General features: G+C 41.2%; 1 protein-coding gene across 1 annotated transcript; it reads right to left on the bottom strand.

Moving 5' to 3' along the window:
- Positions 1-221: 221 nt before the first annotated feature.
- Positions 222-7,678, bottom strand: LOC308220135 (glutathione S-transferase-like; the record flags this gene model as incomplete). Its single annotated transcript, XM_080615923.1, has 6 exons — positions 7,571-7,678; positions 6,864-6,915; positions 3,342-3,474; positions 2,858-2,999; positions 1,699-1,830; positions 222-344 (listed from the first exon to the last, which is right to left on the bottom strand). Exons 1-6 carry the CDS (start codon positions 7,655-7,657, stop codon positions 222-224), a joined length of 669 nt encoding a protein of 222 aa, XP_080472049.1. The 5' UTR covers positions 7,658-7,678.
- Between the last annotated feature and the right edge of the window lie 8,547 nt (positions 7,679-16,225).

Here is a 16,225-nt window from a genome sequence, read left to right as displayed (position 1 = left end):
GTGACAGCAAGAGATGCCCAGAGCCTGGAGATGGATTGCTGGTCAACAGGAAAGTACCTGAAGTGCAGCACAAAGGAATTCCAGCCACTACAGATAGTCAGTCAGCTTTACTTTTTAACCATTGGTTTTAATTACAACAATACCAATTTACTGAGTTTCATCTTCCTTTTGGTTCCTCCCCCCCCCCAGTATTTAGGGTCTCACTGAAGGTAGCAAGGCATTCATTTCATAAAAGTCTTCAACACAGTTTCTACATAATGTTCATCTGGTGGGGGTTTCCTTGGGCTGCCAGGCTGCAGGAACTTCTTAATTGTAGGCATATTGCTCATTCTTACTTTAAAAGCCTAAAAAAAACCAAACAACACAAAAAATAACAGAGTAAGAGAAAAATTCCAGTTACTCCAGCAGCAAAGAGTGCTCCTTGGACAGAAGAAGTGCTTCCCCCTGCTGTCAGAAGAGACCCTGACATTCATTCAGATCTTGTGCCATCTACACAAGTCTCCCTTCTGCCCACAGGACTCCACTGCTGTAAAAAGCCTGTTCTTACCCATGAAGGCAATACTGGAGCAGACAGTGTCTACATCTCTGCTGCCCGAAAGAAGCTAAAGGCAAAAATCCAAGAGTACCAGGGTGATAGTTTTGCAGATACAAATACACTAACTCAGCTCACAACCTTTTCCTTTTCATTGATGGTTCTGATGGTGCGAACTACGATCAGGGAAAACCACAATATATGTAAATGAATTCCATTTTTACTGGAGGTGTCAGTGAAGGAATCCCTCCATAATTCAAGGCATGGCTTCAACAGAACTGTGCCCATGCCCAGTGGCTAAGATACCAGATATCTTGCTAGAAGATGGGAGCTAGAGGCAAGGATTACCTGATGCTGCAAAACTGCATAAGGGATAAAAGCTGACACATGTTACTGCCTACTTTGTGGCTGAAGTTCCCCATTCTGTCACACTGAATTTAGGCTGTTGAAAAAGTAACTGGGGAAAAAAAAAAAAAATCAGTTCCAAGTAGAAAAGCTTAATTGTGATAGTCTGATGAGGAACTGTTTCTTTTGTTAATGGAAATAAAGCCAGAGTCATTGAGTCCACCTTTCAAATTAACAGTTTGTAAGCACAAAGAAACATGAACTCAAGCCTTGCATCCTCAACCCAAATTTGCATTGCCTACGCTGCTTTGTTACCACGGGAGGACTACTGAACACTGTCTGTTTTTTTTTCCAGTCACAGACTAGTTGGGTCCACTGTAGCTCAAACTCTGAATGGCTCCTGCAGTCCATGACCTAGGCTTGCCCATACACTATGCTATATAAGCATGCTGCATGCCTGGAGGCTTCTGATTTCTGGTCAAGTCTCACAGCAGAGGTGCCTCATTTCTTCTTGGCTTCAGACTTTGTACATGGCACAAAGGCAGAAAGTTCATCCTCAATTGTATTGATTATTGAAAAACAAACAAAAGCCCTGTGGCTTAATGCTAAGGCCTGAATTTTTAGTCATACCGTAGAGAGCAAAAGTGAAGTGAGGTTACTGGAATCTCAAAATCCCTTTTGTACTTAATGTCAAGCAAACATATGGTAGTGACAGGTCCTCAGAGAGCACGCACTCTTCTGATTTACGAAGCATAGGGAGATGATCATTTCAGGATTGCCCTCTACCTCCTGAATATGTGCATGCTCAATAACAAAATTACCTGCAACTGAGGAAACCCTGACAGCACAGCAGGTACTTTCTCCTCCACTGCTAAAATGGCTTCAATTAGCTGAACATCTGCCCAGCTGAATTTGTTGCCCACCAGAAAGTCTTGGCCATGTTGTTTCAAAACCTGTGGAATACAAGAGAATGTGGGCTTGCAAATGAGCACAGGACATACGATGCCTAGCAGCTAAGCCTCCCAGCGCAGCTGTACTGCTGAACAGCTATTACATCTCAGTTTTCAGGGTGGAGATTTCAGCTGGAAGTGGTGAGCCTAAATCACTTCATTATTGTTGGGAAAAAATCTGAACTCTCGTAGTACACAGTACTACAAACTTTGGTTAATCGGTAATGATAAATAATGATAGACAGTGGGAACAGGGACAAAACCGCATGCTTAAGTAGACTAGTAACAGTCATAGAATTAGAAATAGGGATAATGGAGGAAGAGTAGCTTGGAGAACTTATAAAATTGCCAGTTAGATACTTCATTTAGAGTTATGTCTAATGCTGATATCAGGAAGCAAACTTAGAAGTGCAGAATTACAATAGCTAACCAAAGAAAATCCCTGCCTTTGGGAATAAAGTAGTCATGAGAACTTCCAATATATTCAGGCTCCAGTATTGTTTTTCATCAAAAGTAAGTGGATACTACAAAAGTGATAAATATTGCCAGATGCCTGAGTCGTATGGGTTTGGTTTGTTGTTTTCGAAAGTGGGATGTGCAAAAATCTGTGACTGTTATTTTGTTGAACAGCTCCTAACCTCTCTACCTGATTTAATTGCAAGGGATTTTTGTATTCTTCTAATGAAAATCTTCCAACTGAAATTGGAGCACATCTCCCTGCTAGACTTAAACAAATGTAAGTGTGGAACTATCCCTTCAGGGAAAAAAAGTTGTATGTGCTTGCTTGTACTTTACTGAAAAGTTTTGCTCTGTAGCTGACAACATATTTCTTTGTAGATGTTCAAATACCACAGCCGTGACAACATAAGCCAACAAATAGAGAAACATGCTGCTGTATTTCCCCTTCTTTGAGAGGGCCAAGAAAGCCGAGGATTTGGAACTGGCCTGCATTACAAACATGTTCTTATTTTGGGGAAACTTTTTTATAATTGTAAATACAAGTTTTATAGACAAAGCCTCACTCGCTTACCTTTTCAAAGACAGGGAAGTACCTGTTAGTTGCCCTCTCCTTAATTGAGTCAAGATTTTTCTCCTTTGCCTCCGGTGGAGAGAAAGGAAACATCAAGATCATTTGCATCAGATCTGTTATTCCTTCCACGTACATGTCAATCCTATTTGTGAGGGGAAGACAGTAGAAAAGAGCACAGAAGTTATTTCATCTGTATTCCAATTAACTAAGGCAAATGTTATATCACCACCATAGTGCCAATTTTCACAGCCAAAGCTAAACATGAACTAAAGCTAAATTTTTTTAAAAGGACTAAAAGCCTGTTTTTGTCCAGGAGCATTTCAGAAGCAGTGGTTAAAATCTAAGCAAAGGCTGGAGTCCTTGCTTTTTAATGTGCTAGCCTTTCTCAGGCCTTTCTACTGGATATGCAGGATTAAGTTTGTTATAGATAATGCAGTTATCAAATAACAGATTGCTCATTAAGTGGAAGGAGGTGTTACCGTACAGGGCTCTCTCCTTTAAGTCTTTCCCATAGAGATTGTATTTCCCTGCTATGTAGCTGAGGATAGCTCTGGTCTGCACCATCTTCATCCCATCGATCTCAACCAGGGGCACTTGCTGGAACATCAGGCTTCCATCTAGAGTGGAGAGTTGAAGGAAAGCTTGTTAGTTCCTCCTAGACTGCTAGCTTTACAGGAGAGTGACAGACTGAGCACATTTCTTTTGCAGTGTAGATCACTGATGTCTTACCCTAACTGTAAAACTCCATGCAGTAAACTAACACTGTGGGAAAGATCAAGTATTGTCTAGCCTGCTCATGCTTTTGTAGCTAGGTCACCCTAGTGCAGCTGGGCCCCTTACTTCACAGCATTGCCAGAGCTTCACTGGCTAATGGGAACTGGCACTGCCTGTTCCTTTGCACTTCAGGACCCTGCCTCACGCTGCCAGGAAAAGCCTGAGCCAGCACTTTGAACGCAAGGGATTGGAAGAGAATGAATATCTGTGTTAAAACCAAGCTTAAACAAATCTGATTATTTTGAATGCAGATCAGTTCCCTGTCAGGGACATACACAAATGAGCAGAAAATGAATGGGGTAGTACCACAGCAAGACTGAGCTACTGGGATAAAGGGAGAGCTCAGGCTGCTTTACCTTACAAAGCAAGAGGGAAGGACTGTGACAGGAGTTGCTGTTTAAGTGCACTCACTCCAGGGACAAAAGTTTAAGAGTTCCCTTAGATGTTTGTTACAGGCCTATCCTCTGTGTCATTCCACAACAATTTAAGCCTACTTAGATACATCTTTTAGTCCCCTTTTCTCCTGATGCTGGTAGGAGCATTTATCTGAGCCTTCAGTGAGACAGCTCTGAGAGCTAAGCTGACATTCAACATAGCAAAGTCAGCCTTTTCTAGACCAGTTTTCTGCTGAACTAATTCACTGATTTTGGAGATAATCCCTCCACCACTGACTCAGTAAGAGCATCCAGAGAATAATCCTGCCCTGTTAAAAATCATAGCAAAACTCCAAATCCAGCTGGACAGCTGCCACCTTAAATTATTAGCTTTGAGTAATGCAATTGCTCAATTTTAGTCCGTTCAGTGCAAGGGTTCAGGTGCAAGGGTTCAGGTACAAGGGTTCATTTTAACAGGTACACGTCTGCTTTTTGCTCCACAGAGCTATTAAAACACTTTGCTAGTCTAGAATTAATAAACATTATTCACCCATTCCATATTATGAGTTTGCAGTTTAAATTCAAAGAATAGTTCTGTCTGCAGCCTGCGTTTATTTCTTGTAAGCATTCATAGAAAGACTTTGTCTTTTCAGAACACACTTCTGCATCTTAAGGAAAATTATGACTTGGCATCTACCCAGCACAAACGCAGCAGAATGGGAAAATTGACAGCACTGAAAGGATATTTTTCAGCAGAAAGATACAAAGTAAAAATAAAATCTGACTTGCTGGCCCTTGACAAAAAGCCATGCAGCAAATGTGAATAAACTGAACGCATGGTTTGTTTCTTATCTGCAGAATAGAGGAATTTCTGTCATGGTCAGTAGCTTCTCCTCACTTTGCAGTGAGAACCAATTCACACAACCCCTGCATTGAATATGTATGTAGGATTAAAAGCAGTTTGCAAGTTGTTTGCAGACTGGATTGTGCTGTTGGAAAGTGGTCTGCGGAGCATACATGAAGAACAATCATCTAGAATCATTTGTCACTGACCAGCAGAGCTTGTTGATATCCAAGTAACAACTTGGGCAACACAGATTGAGCCAAACCAGTTGTCCCAGACCAGCAGGTACAGGTCTGGCCAGGCTGATGCCTTCAAAACAGCTGTCTATAAGCTGCCTGTTGGGACTAGCCCTTGGTTCAGGCTTCATCCTGAACACTGCTGGAGCATTGCTTAGATCATTAGCTAGCATAGGCCAAAGTCACACCCGGACCATTCTAACAGTGTGGTGGTGTCTAAACAGAGGATAACCCTGGCAAAAGGCATGTTGGTAGGGAGAGAAAAAAAATTAGAGGGAGAAGTAGCATGGGGTTGTGTTGCTGTGTTCTGTCCTGCCGTGCATGACCAGCAGCATTCCAGAAGTCCCTTTTTCAGGATGGCTAATTTGTTTTTCTTCAACCCATCCTATTAACCCTCATCTTTTTCTCTGTGTTCTCACCCTCACACATAAAAGTCCTTGATCTTCTTTATAAAACTTTCCTACCCTTTTCATCACCATCTAATTCTTCCCTGTGGATACAGATAAGCTTGGATGCTGTATCCAGGATTATACCACTCTGGATTAATTAGTCGTGTGAAGCAAATTCAGATTTGGGCTTTCAGTACCTGAGCTATCATATTTAGAGCTATAACTGGTGTCTTTATACTGCACTGCCCCCCCATGTTATCAGACTGCCAGGCAGCTGGACCTGAAAATTTAATTCTGATCTTCTTGATACCACTTATGTTCATTTTGTGTTCATTTTAGTTTTCCTGTCAGGACTTCTTTAAACACAGCTTTCCTTGCTGAGCAAACAGCCAAGTCCTCTTCCAAGGCTCCTAGTATGTCTTGGGAAGCTCAGCCTGCTGTGAGGTTTCTCTTACATGTCTTGGGCAGCAGGTAAACTGCAGGGCAGGTACACTCTCTAGCACAATCCCAGTTCCTTCCCCACCCTGGCAGCAAGGTCGTCTCCTTCTAGGGTGGCTCCAAAAGGATTGGTTTACTGCTGGATTTCATCTGGCCAAATATCAAGGGCAGTAGCTGGGGATGTGCTCTGGTTTTGGGAACTGGTCTCACTCCCATGATTTGCCTTTGTGGCTTGCTAATTTGGTCACATCAGACTTTCCGCAGGTCTCCTCACTGGCTTTCTGCTTTTTAACTGGTGGAAGCTTCATGGCTCAAGGCTGATTTTGCTTTGAACTGCCACTAATGTTTTCACACTGAGCCGATAAGAAAGGAAAACTGGCTTTCCTGAGGATTTTGGTGCCATGCTGACCTTTCTTTCAGAAGCTTGTCTCACTGAGGTTCAGAACTAACATACAGGTATATCTACATTAGCCAACTCAGCAACAGTTAAGGCCAGCTGGTACAGGCTGGCTGCATTCATTTTATTTAGCTGTCTGCCTATAAAGCATGGTGGTCATATCTAAATGCCATCTTGAAAATGGCCCTTGGCCTGAGACAACTCCCAGGTGATGCCTAGGATTTGCTTCAGGGACTGCTATTTGTCCTGGACCAAAAATGTGCCAGGATCCATGCTAACAGTTCAACAGCATAGAAAATCAAGTTGCATTAAACAGGGATGTTTGCTACCCCTGTTTAATGTACTATAGTGAACAGTCACAGAAGCTACAGCTTTCAAACGATAAGAGTTGTTTGGTACTGAAAAGAACAGGTTACTCAAAACTGGTATTTCAGTATTCTAGGTGTGCACCTAGAAGTTTGCACTGGTTTAAATAAACTAATTTTAAACCACAAGTTTAGCTAAACTGGAGCACCTTTTTTGAGAGACTAAGCCTCAGACATTGGGATACTTACCTTTGATTATCTTCTCATACTGCTCTTTTGTTTCCAGAAAAATTTCTTCAAACTGGAAGGGGGAGAGAGTATAGTGTTACATTGCTGTATTTGAACATTTTTCTTCTCCAAGGGTGCATATAATCATGCACAGAATGACGGAACCAAGCAAAAAATACTGGGTTGGATCTTCAACTACACTGTTTGGCTGTAAATGTCCTGAGGATCCCTAGCACATCCTCACAGTTGGGGAGATGCAGAAGGGCTTGGCCAATTCTGCCCCAGTGCACTGATGCAGAAATAACATAAGGGTAGAAATAGAGTACAGACATCTACAGGAGGAAGACAGGTTGCAGCCAGCACCAAGAGAAGCACAAGGTAAATCAACTATTTCTAACCCCATCCTGGGGCACGTATGTCAACAAAATGCTTCTCTTTATGCACATTGTAATGGAAAAGTAAATAAGGGCCTCTAAATAAATCCCCATTTTGACCCCTTGTGATTACTTCAGGGGACTGCTACTAGCTTTAATGAACTCCAAGCTCCACTGAGTTTGCATCCAAAATATTAACCATCAAATAAGCTAGTTACAAACCTGGAGAGCTATGGGCCAAATGCATTTAGCCACCCTCTTGCAGCCATTTACCCTCACGTTCATGTTAAATTGGTCCTCACTGAGGCCAGTTGAAAACAGCAGTCTGGAACACTGTACTGAGTGTCAACTAACCTCCACGCCGGCTGCTGCCAACAGCCATCGTATGGACTCCATTCGCCCCCTTCCATTAAGGTAGGTAAGCCTGGGCTTCCCAGACATGCTTCCGAGCTCCTGGTTCCCTGGAAAACATTGAGCAGAAAACAAACAGCATCTCCTAAAACTGGTGTAAATACCATTATTTTGAGGGGAGAATAGAACCTTTTATTCTCACTATGCCTGTTGAAGTTTAAACTTAATCTGGTTTAAAACATAAAATGAGAGATGACTAGTCACACCACACAGCCTATCCTAGGAAAGATGTGCAAATAGATGAAGCTTTCCACAGTGCTGCTAGGGAGGTTTGTTATGACTATAAGCGAATACAGACAAGTGTAAACAAGTGGCAGGAGTCCCAAGCTATAGGAGGAACCTTGCTGCATTTTAAAACAATTATACAAAGCTACTGAAAATCCTACCACATTCTCAGGGAAGTTACCGTCATTCCCATCATCCTCATTGAAGAGAGGAAAAGAAAAGGAAAACATGTTTTACCGGTAGCTAAATGCTGGAGCTTATTTTGCAGCTTCAAATGCCATCCACTTCTTTCCCTAAGTAGGGGCAAATGAATTGTTAATCTTCCCTTTGTCCCGTGAAACAGGCTGAGCTGCCTTGGGACAAACATTCCCCCTTCACTAAGTTGTTACTGTCATACACTAATGACTGGGATGAAACAAAAGCTTAAAATGGGTATCCTAATTGTCTCCTAATGATTCAGAAAGAGAGTGCTTGATTTTAAAATTTAGCAGAATACCACATTTTTCTCAGAGCCAGAATCTTTCAAGTCACAGTGCATTAAGTGTTCTTAAAGTACATTTTGAACATATTTTGTCAAAACTTGATTTTAAAGAACAATCAGACTGACAGTTCTCCCTTGAGCAATTTTGGTAAGAATCAGGTCATGCTACTACAATAAATAGGGATATTTGGGGTAATTCAGACAATACAATCCAAATGCACATAAAGGAAAAAATGATCACCTCCTGTTTTAAAGTGCAGATAGCTTATGCTAATTACAACGTTTTGCCTCCAATACCGTGTTTTTCTAGTTTCTGCACATTGTGTGACTATCTTTCACTATATGGCAATGCAGCTTATCTATATAGTTCACAGCAGGTAAGTGCCTCTTCCGTTGACATACTTCTCAGACACATTGCATCCATATCATCTCAACACACATCGTCCCTGCTTATAATGTGCAGAAAGTGACAGTAAACAGGCCTTTTCCTACAACTAAAGAAACCAAAGGCTGCAATACCAAGAACATGAAACTGAATCCTCTTGGAAAATTTATCTATTGTTTGCAGAACAAAAGCAGAGAGAGAAAAAAGCCTTAGGTATCGTTTTAGCATTTTACATGAACAAGAAGCTTTATATAGCATTAAATTATGTGATAAGAACAAGGACAAATGAAGACTAAAACCCTATCATCAGCAGCTTTTTTCTTTAATTACTAGTAACTCTGTCAGCCGTACACGGATTTTAATTGTCCTAAGCTTCTGGCACAGTGAAAATCTCTTGGATTTTGATGAAGTCTCCTCAATCTTTATATTTCTTGAATGCCTCTCCACTGATTCTACAGGGACCTGACACATGCAGCTTGCATGCTGACTGCTACATTCCCATGCCTGGGTCTAGACCTGTGTTTTGCCCTGAGGGCTCAGTTTAGTTACCCATTCCATGTGACAAGTCTTGAGATGCCTGAGAAGTGGGCAGAAACAGCTGCAGACAGGGCAACTTTTTCTACCTTAAATCATTATACCTATTCATCCAGATTCGCAATGCCTTCTTGCATTTATCTGGGGAAAGGTACAGCCAACACAGACAAGGCTTCCTCAGGACTTCACTCAGTCCTCCACTATTTTCCTAAAGTTTCCATAAAATATTTTCACAATGTTGTATTAAAAAAAATAAATATCTGGTTTTGATACAATACAGTGATGTTTCATTAGGAGCTGAGGGCTCTTGTAGAACTGCTACCCCTTCCTTACTGTCTGCCTTTAATGAAAAGGGCCACCAGGTCTCTCCACATAAGTAATAATTTTTATAAGAGAAGTGCAGAATACCTGAGTTACGTTCTTCAATACGCAGGGCACATGTTCTCCAGCAGGAGAAGCAGCGTTTATTGGAAAACTGTATTCAAACTATTTAAGAAAAAAATCTTACGAGACCAGTTACTAGAAACGAACACAAGCGTTTTTAGGAGCTGGAGGGTTCTGCCACCCCTGGATAGTTGCTTTTGAGGAAATAGAAAAACCTCTGATACTGATTACTGCTCGAGATGCTGGAGAACCCATTCGCTGGACAACAGACAAGGTCAAGACATTCAAGCTTTTGAAGTAAGCCGCACCTGCTCTGGGTCTGCCAGACTATGGTCAGTTATTTATCTTGTTTGAGCAAGAAGGGCAAGGAATAGCCTCTGGGATGGTAATTAGCACACTGAACCCTGCTACCTTACTCCCTTCATACGCTGAAGGAACTCCACACCATGACTGTGTAGTAACCATCTGTGAAGCCAAAAAGACTTGATAATATTTAACAGACATGACATTTGTAAATCCCAACCTGGAACCATTTGTTGGCAGGTCCTCGTATTATGTGAGCAGCAACTGGCTGACAGGTTATTCAATAAGTACTGTGAATGAAGCAGTGGAAGCTTCACCACTCAGTCCAAAGCTGAGTGTACAAGCAGACAAATTCATTGTGTTAACAAAAAAGGTCTATCAGCTGACCAAATAAAAAGCTAAATATTTATACAGATTCTCAATACACATTTGGAGTATGATATGCTACTGGACAGTCATGGAAGCTGCAAGTGGAAGTAAAACATTAAATCCTCTACAAGTTACTGAACCATTAAAAGCTATACAATTGCCAGAGAAACTTGATATCATTCATCAGCCAGCCCAAACCAGCAGCAGGAGAAAAGGAGAGATAAGAAATAGTCAAACAGATATTACTACTAAAGTCACAGCACAAGTCATACCAAACACAAAACACCAGCCCAGGTGGTCTGACCTGGTGTTACTTGCTCCTTTCAAAGATACATTTGACTGTTCCTCCTGAAGAAACTGACTCTTTCAAAATGAACAGGTGACCTAAGACTCACAGGAAACATAGAGCAGATATGGAAAACCTTTCTGTTTTACCTAAGCAATACCTAAGCTTTTGGGATGAACTAGCCCAGACACTGCTGAAAAACTGATTGACACCAGGAATTTATGCTGCAGCCAAGTAAGCAACTGTATCTTGCACACAGTGCCTTTAGCATTAATTAATATTTAGTAAAGACCTCAGCACAAAGGTTTGCCTGTATGTTTTTACTGCTTCTCTCTAAACTCCATATTCCCATCCTATTTTCTAGTGAGCTTTCATAACATGCCTGTCCTGAACCTCTGTGAGGATGCTTCTCAGCAATGTAAGAACCGTACAGGAGGGGATGGCCTTTCAGAAACAACACTGTCTGCATTTAGTGTGAAGCACCCTTTAACCCTGGTGCTGAGGGCAGAGTCCAGCATACCAAAGGGGCCAGCTCGCCTGCTCACCCCCAGAAGAAACTGCCCCAGTGCTCACAGTTTATACAGTGTTTTCCCTCCCACCTTCACTTCCTACCCTTACCCCCACCAAGGGTGTCACAGCTGCCTTACTCAGCCCTGAACTGCACCACCAGATTCACTCCCTGGTTAAAAACATCTCTTACTTCTTGTCTCCTTCAGCTGGTGAGTAACTATTGGAGTCATGCTTAATCTCCCAGGCACATGAACTAACAGTGGCAGAGAATTTACATTACCCCAGCAAATAACCAAGTAAACGTGTAAGTAACTCCGTTATACAGAGTCACTTAAACTTTTTATAAGTTAATATTTACCTCCAAACCTTCACTCAGCTCAGGCACTTTCCAGGGACGTTTAAGCTTTTGAAGCTCGAGGGAGTTCCCAGCCAGACCGGATTAGAGGTAACAGCTCCCGCTGCTGTTAAGGTGGCACCACCCAGTTTAAAGAAGCAGGTCTGCAGATTGCAACCCAAGGCACTGGCTTCTTCAGTTTGATGGTGTGGCTACATGGCCTCAGTTTCTACCATAGCCGTCTATTCAAACTGCTGTCTTGGAATTATTGTGGCTTTTGACCACATACAAGAGTGAGACACTTTAAAACACAGAAAATTCTAGATTTTTAGGGGCCATATTTAGGGTAACAGCAACCATTTAAAGACTTCACCAACTAAGTTTCTAGGCTTATTTCATAGTAGCCTGGGTTTTTATTTTTCAGTGCTGCATGGTACAGAAAAGATACCCAAAGTATGGGATAACAGTGCTCAATTACTTTGAAATACAATTTGCCAGGATCAAACTTAGTGATAACTTGGTGTAAATATAGACGAGCAGTTTATGTCACAACTCACCCCATGCCTTAAGGCAATAGCTTTAATTTGGGAAATCAAATGTATGATGCTAATACTCAGAAATGAAATAAGCTATGATTTTCCTACACTGTTTCCATTAAATGGAATCTATCTACATTTCAGATGAAAATACCAAAACTGAAAGCGGATGTGAACAGACACAAGGATGGCCTAGCAGATGGGAAATGAGATTTGGGTGCCAAAGACCAGGTTCTCACCTCTAGCACAGACCCACATATGATGTTGGACATCACTTTATACCCCTGCAGCCCATGACAGCACAGCTAATCTGAAGATCTGCTCGCAGAACCCCCACTGTTATCAAAATTGTATTTTAATTTGTATTTAAAGCCATGGATGTACTAAAACAGCACCAAGGATGGGAATCTCGGGACAAAAATCTCTAGGTAACTATCCTGAAGAAATCCCTCCAAAGCTGCTACTTTCTTTTTTCTTCACAGTCAGAGTTTTGTTACGGTTTCTCTGCCTGGCAATTGTGGCAGCCTCTCTAGAGGATACATTTCCAACAGGGGTTTCTTGCAAATTTGTAATTTATGTGCATCGAAGGTGGATGGTGCCAGCAGAAAACAACTGTTTGGTGCTTCGTTACGCTTTGCCCAATTCTAACTGTCACTCAGGCTCATCATTTAGTGAATAAAGCACAGCATTAAATAAATGTATGTTTCTTATTGTTTCCTTGTGATTTGAGGCTTGGCGATGAGGGGTCGTGCAAAGCGTTCTGATGCTTTTTGGATTTGCTGAACATGGCCACATCCAACTTTGACTGTTGTTCCCTTCCCACACATTCCTGTTTGACAGAAAGACTTTTCCTCTTGATCTCTTTTTACTTTGCTTCCAGCACATCCTTTCATAATGTGATTATAAAACTCCTTTGACATCTAAAGGTATCGCATCAATGAGATTACTGTTAGCTATAACTTGAACAGCTGCTCTGTAAACCCCCTGAGTAGAAAAGAAAGCAAGTTTATTTTATAAACAATTTGTTAAGCTAAACCCATGAGTATTCGGGCAGCTGGCCTGGAGCCCACGTACCACTTATGTGGTTTTGGGTTGGGCATAAGCAGATTTTAAATAGCGCATATACCAAGCCCTGGCGTGTCAAGTTCCCACAGTGCTCTGTGGAAATACTTCATCGTGCTGTTGACTGGGCAAATCAAAACTTTTCTTGAAACATAGCTGCCCGGAATCCTCACAAACCACTAAGGAGCTGACTTGTGGGTCCATGTCTGATTCCAGCTTCCAGCAGTGTCCTCTCAGAAGTGGGGACAGGGTATATAACTAAATGGCACTAGAGAACTAAACAAGGGGAGTTAGGAGGATTCCCCCCATGCTGCTTTTCGAGCTCCTAAACTGGAGCGCACCGCCTCTGTGATTAAAAAGCAGTTGGAAATAATATGAATAGTTGGAAAGAGTCATGCATCACTCAAGGGTAGATGTGTTGCAGGCCTTCAGCGGCTGCTCTGTTTCTGTCCTGGAAGCTATACTGACTGCCTGAGGACAAGGTTAACCACACCTGTATTCACCCTCACACATATTTCTGTAAGCTGTTTGGTGCTTATCCTGGCCACCGGCACAGAAAAGCCTGAGAAACAGTAATGCTAATTCTGATTTACATCCAGTGTGCCGCTGGCACAAACAGCTTAAATGGAGAACCAGTTTACAGAATGTGATTGTTTGGATCATTTAGCCTTTATTGGTCTGAGTATCTCAACATGGTCAAAAGGCTGATTTATACAGGCACAAGATAGCCAAGATCAAGGCTTCAAAGCCAACTGAAAAATAAACTTAGTGGTATAAACTGAATTGTGAAAAATTTATCTTAAATAATTCAGGTATTATAATGACTTCATATTTTGATAGAAACTTGTGTATGTTTCCTCTACTTGGTCTCTCGGGTGTGCTGTGAAACTTCTTAAGACTCCGTTTATGTGCATTGTTACAACTAAAACTAACAGTAATCTAAGCTTAGGTTTAAAGTATTTTTTATTTTCTAAAGAGGGTGTAATGAAGTAAAGGAGAAATTTCAATTCTATTTTTAGCTGATGTTAACCAACTATAAAGCTGGACAACACTTTGTTTGTTTCTTCCCCAATAAAGGTTTGGGGTTTTTTTTCAATAAAAGAAAGATAATAATAATTTGAAAAAAAAAAAAAAATAAAATCAGCTCTCATCCTGTGAAACATTTTTTTTGTTTTTTGGTCCTTTATAAAATAAAAACAGATGTATTTGTACTTTTCAGACAAGGAGAAATAGGTTTTATTGCCCACAAGTCCATTTCTTTTCTTATAAACCACTTCTGTTTTCACTGAAGTTCATGTTTCCCTCGAGTTCATCAGAGTTTTCGTAAGACCTCATAACCGTAGTACAGGTTTCATCATTAATTTATCTTCAAAGGCAAATATTCTCTCCTGCCCTTAAACTCTCTTACACAGATCTGTCAGTATAAAAAGATTCAGTGAAACAAGATCAGTGACACATTAATTACACATTACTTACACAATCTAGAACTATTCCACTTTCAAGATACCCTTTATTCACTGTTCGGCAGCATGCTCAAAATTGTAAAATGCGCAGGCTTTAATGGCATTATGGGTAACGTTCTAACTCTGCCTTTACCTTCCTTGCAGGTAACATAACAGAAAGTGGTCATACCTCCTCTAGTGGCTAGCAGCCACTTGTTCTTACTGCCTAACTCGTGCTTGCACCAGCAGTCTTGCTGACTGTGTAATCAATTGTCTGAGACAGTTAAAAATCACCTTTAAAATAAAAGGTGTAGAGCTTTCAATTGGTTCAGGTTATGTTGCAAACAGCAAGACAAGAAAAGCGGGGAAGGAGACAGTGTGGGCAAGGGAGGCTTATCTTTTTTTGGTGAAAGAGTTGGCTATAAAACCACAGCTTGAACTATTCACTATGTATAGGGTACTCAGTAATGACATCAGATATTACATAGAACACTTGCAGGGGATTTTGCATGTACCAAGCATATTGAAATGTGTCAAATGCCTGCTGCAAGCAGTGATGGGAACCCTCCAGTTAGTTGGTCCGACTTGTTTTGCCTGAACTTGGTATCTTGCATTTTTTTGGTTATTGTTGCTATACCCAGGTATGAAGAAGTGCCACAAGAAGCATGCAGGAGATCTACACAATCCTTGTGAACAGCTGACACTTCTTCTGCACCGTCAGAGGCTCACACGCAAATACGAGTTCCATTGGAATTAACTGCCACCTACCAAAATATAAGCAAACACAATGCAGAGCAATCCATGAAGATGCCATACCATCACCAGAAAACGTAACTTGTAGTAAAGCCTGTATCCCGAACTCACTGTTAAATCAGTAACAGCTTTCCCAGTGCTTTAAATGGGAATGAAGTTGTAATTCCATTGACAGTCAGTGTTTTAAACAATTGGAATAATCTCCCCAGGGAAGTGGTGGACTCCCCAACACTGGACACTTTTAAGATTTGTTTGGTCAGAGTACTGGAATGGTCGAAAACAGGTTGGGTAAGAACACAACCCCTACTCCCACTGAGTATAACTTTTGCCTATCAGCATGACTTCTGGCTATCAGAGTGATGCTGTAGGCTGATATGTGCATAAAGAGGTCTTACCTGAGCAAGGGTTGAAGACGAACCCAAGTCTTTCTTGGAAAATACATCAAAACTGCCTGTCTAACATCTATGTGCTTTGGGACAGTTAAGAGTGAAACAACTGCTGAGATTATCATGTATTCTTAACTAATTTTGAGCCAGGAATTATTGGACTAGCAACACTGAGAGACCTGGGAGAAACACCAACAAACAGCTGTATATCTTTGCTTACTACTGTCTCTAAGCTGGTAACAGAACTGAAGTGCTCTGATGTGTCTTAAAACCATTACCAAAGTCAGCTAAAGACCTAAACGTGCTAGAGAGCTGTACCAGGACTCAAGGACACTCAGTATGGACATCTTTTGTAAAAGACTTAGATATAATCTGAATCCCTCCTTAGTTTTTCCAGAATATGGAAGATCATGATAATAGCCTATAGACTGTACACGCTAGAAACTAAACTGATGAACCTGTGTGGGAGTATCCAAGCAAGATCATCCTTAGATGGGGTTAACCCACAACACCATGTTGCATCATGTGGTCTCCTAAAACCAGGAAGTTGCTATTTTAACTGTATATAGCTTCATGTGTATACACATTCATTTGATTATAACAGTTTT

This window comes from Psittacula echo, assembly GCF_963264785.1.
Source record: "Psittacula echo genome assembly, chromosome: 4".
Taxonomy (NCBI): Eukaryota; Metazoa; Chordata; class Aves; order Psittaciformes; family Psittacidae; genus Psittacula; species Psittacula echo.
Note: the sequence above shows the minus strand (reverse complement) of the source record. Positions and strands in the feature narration are given on the sequence as shown.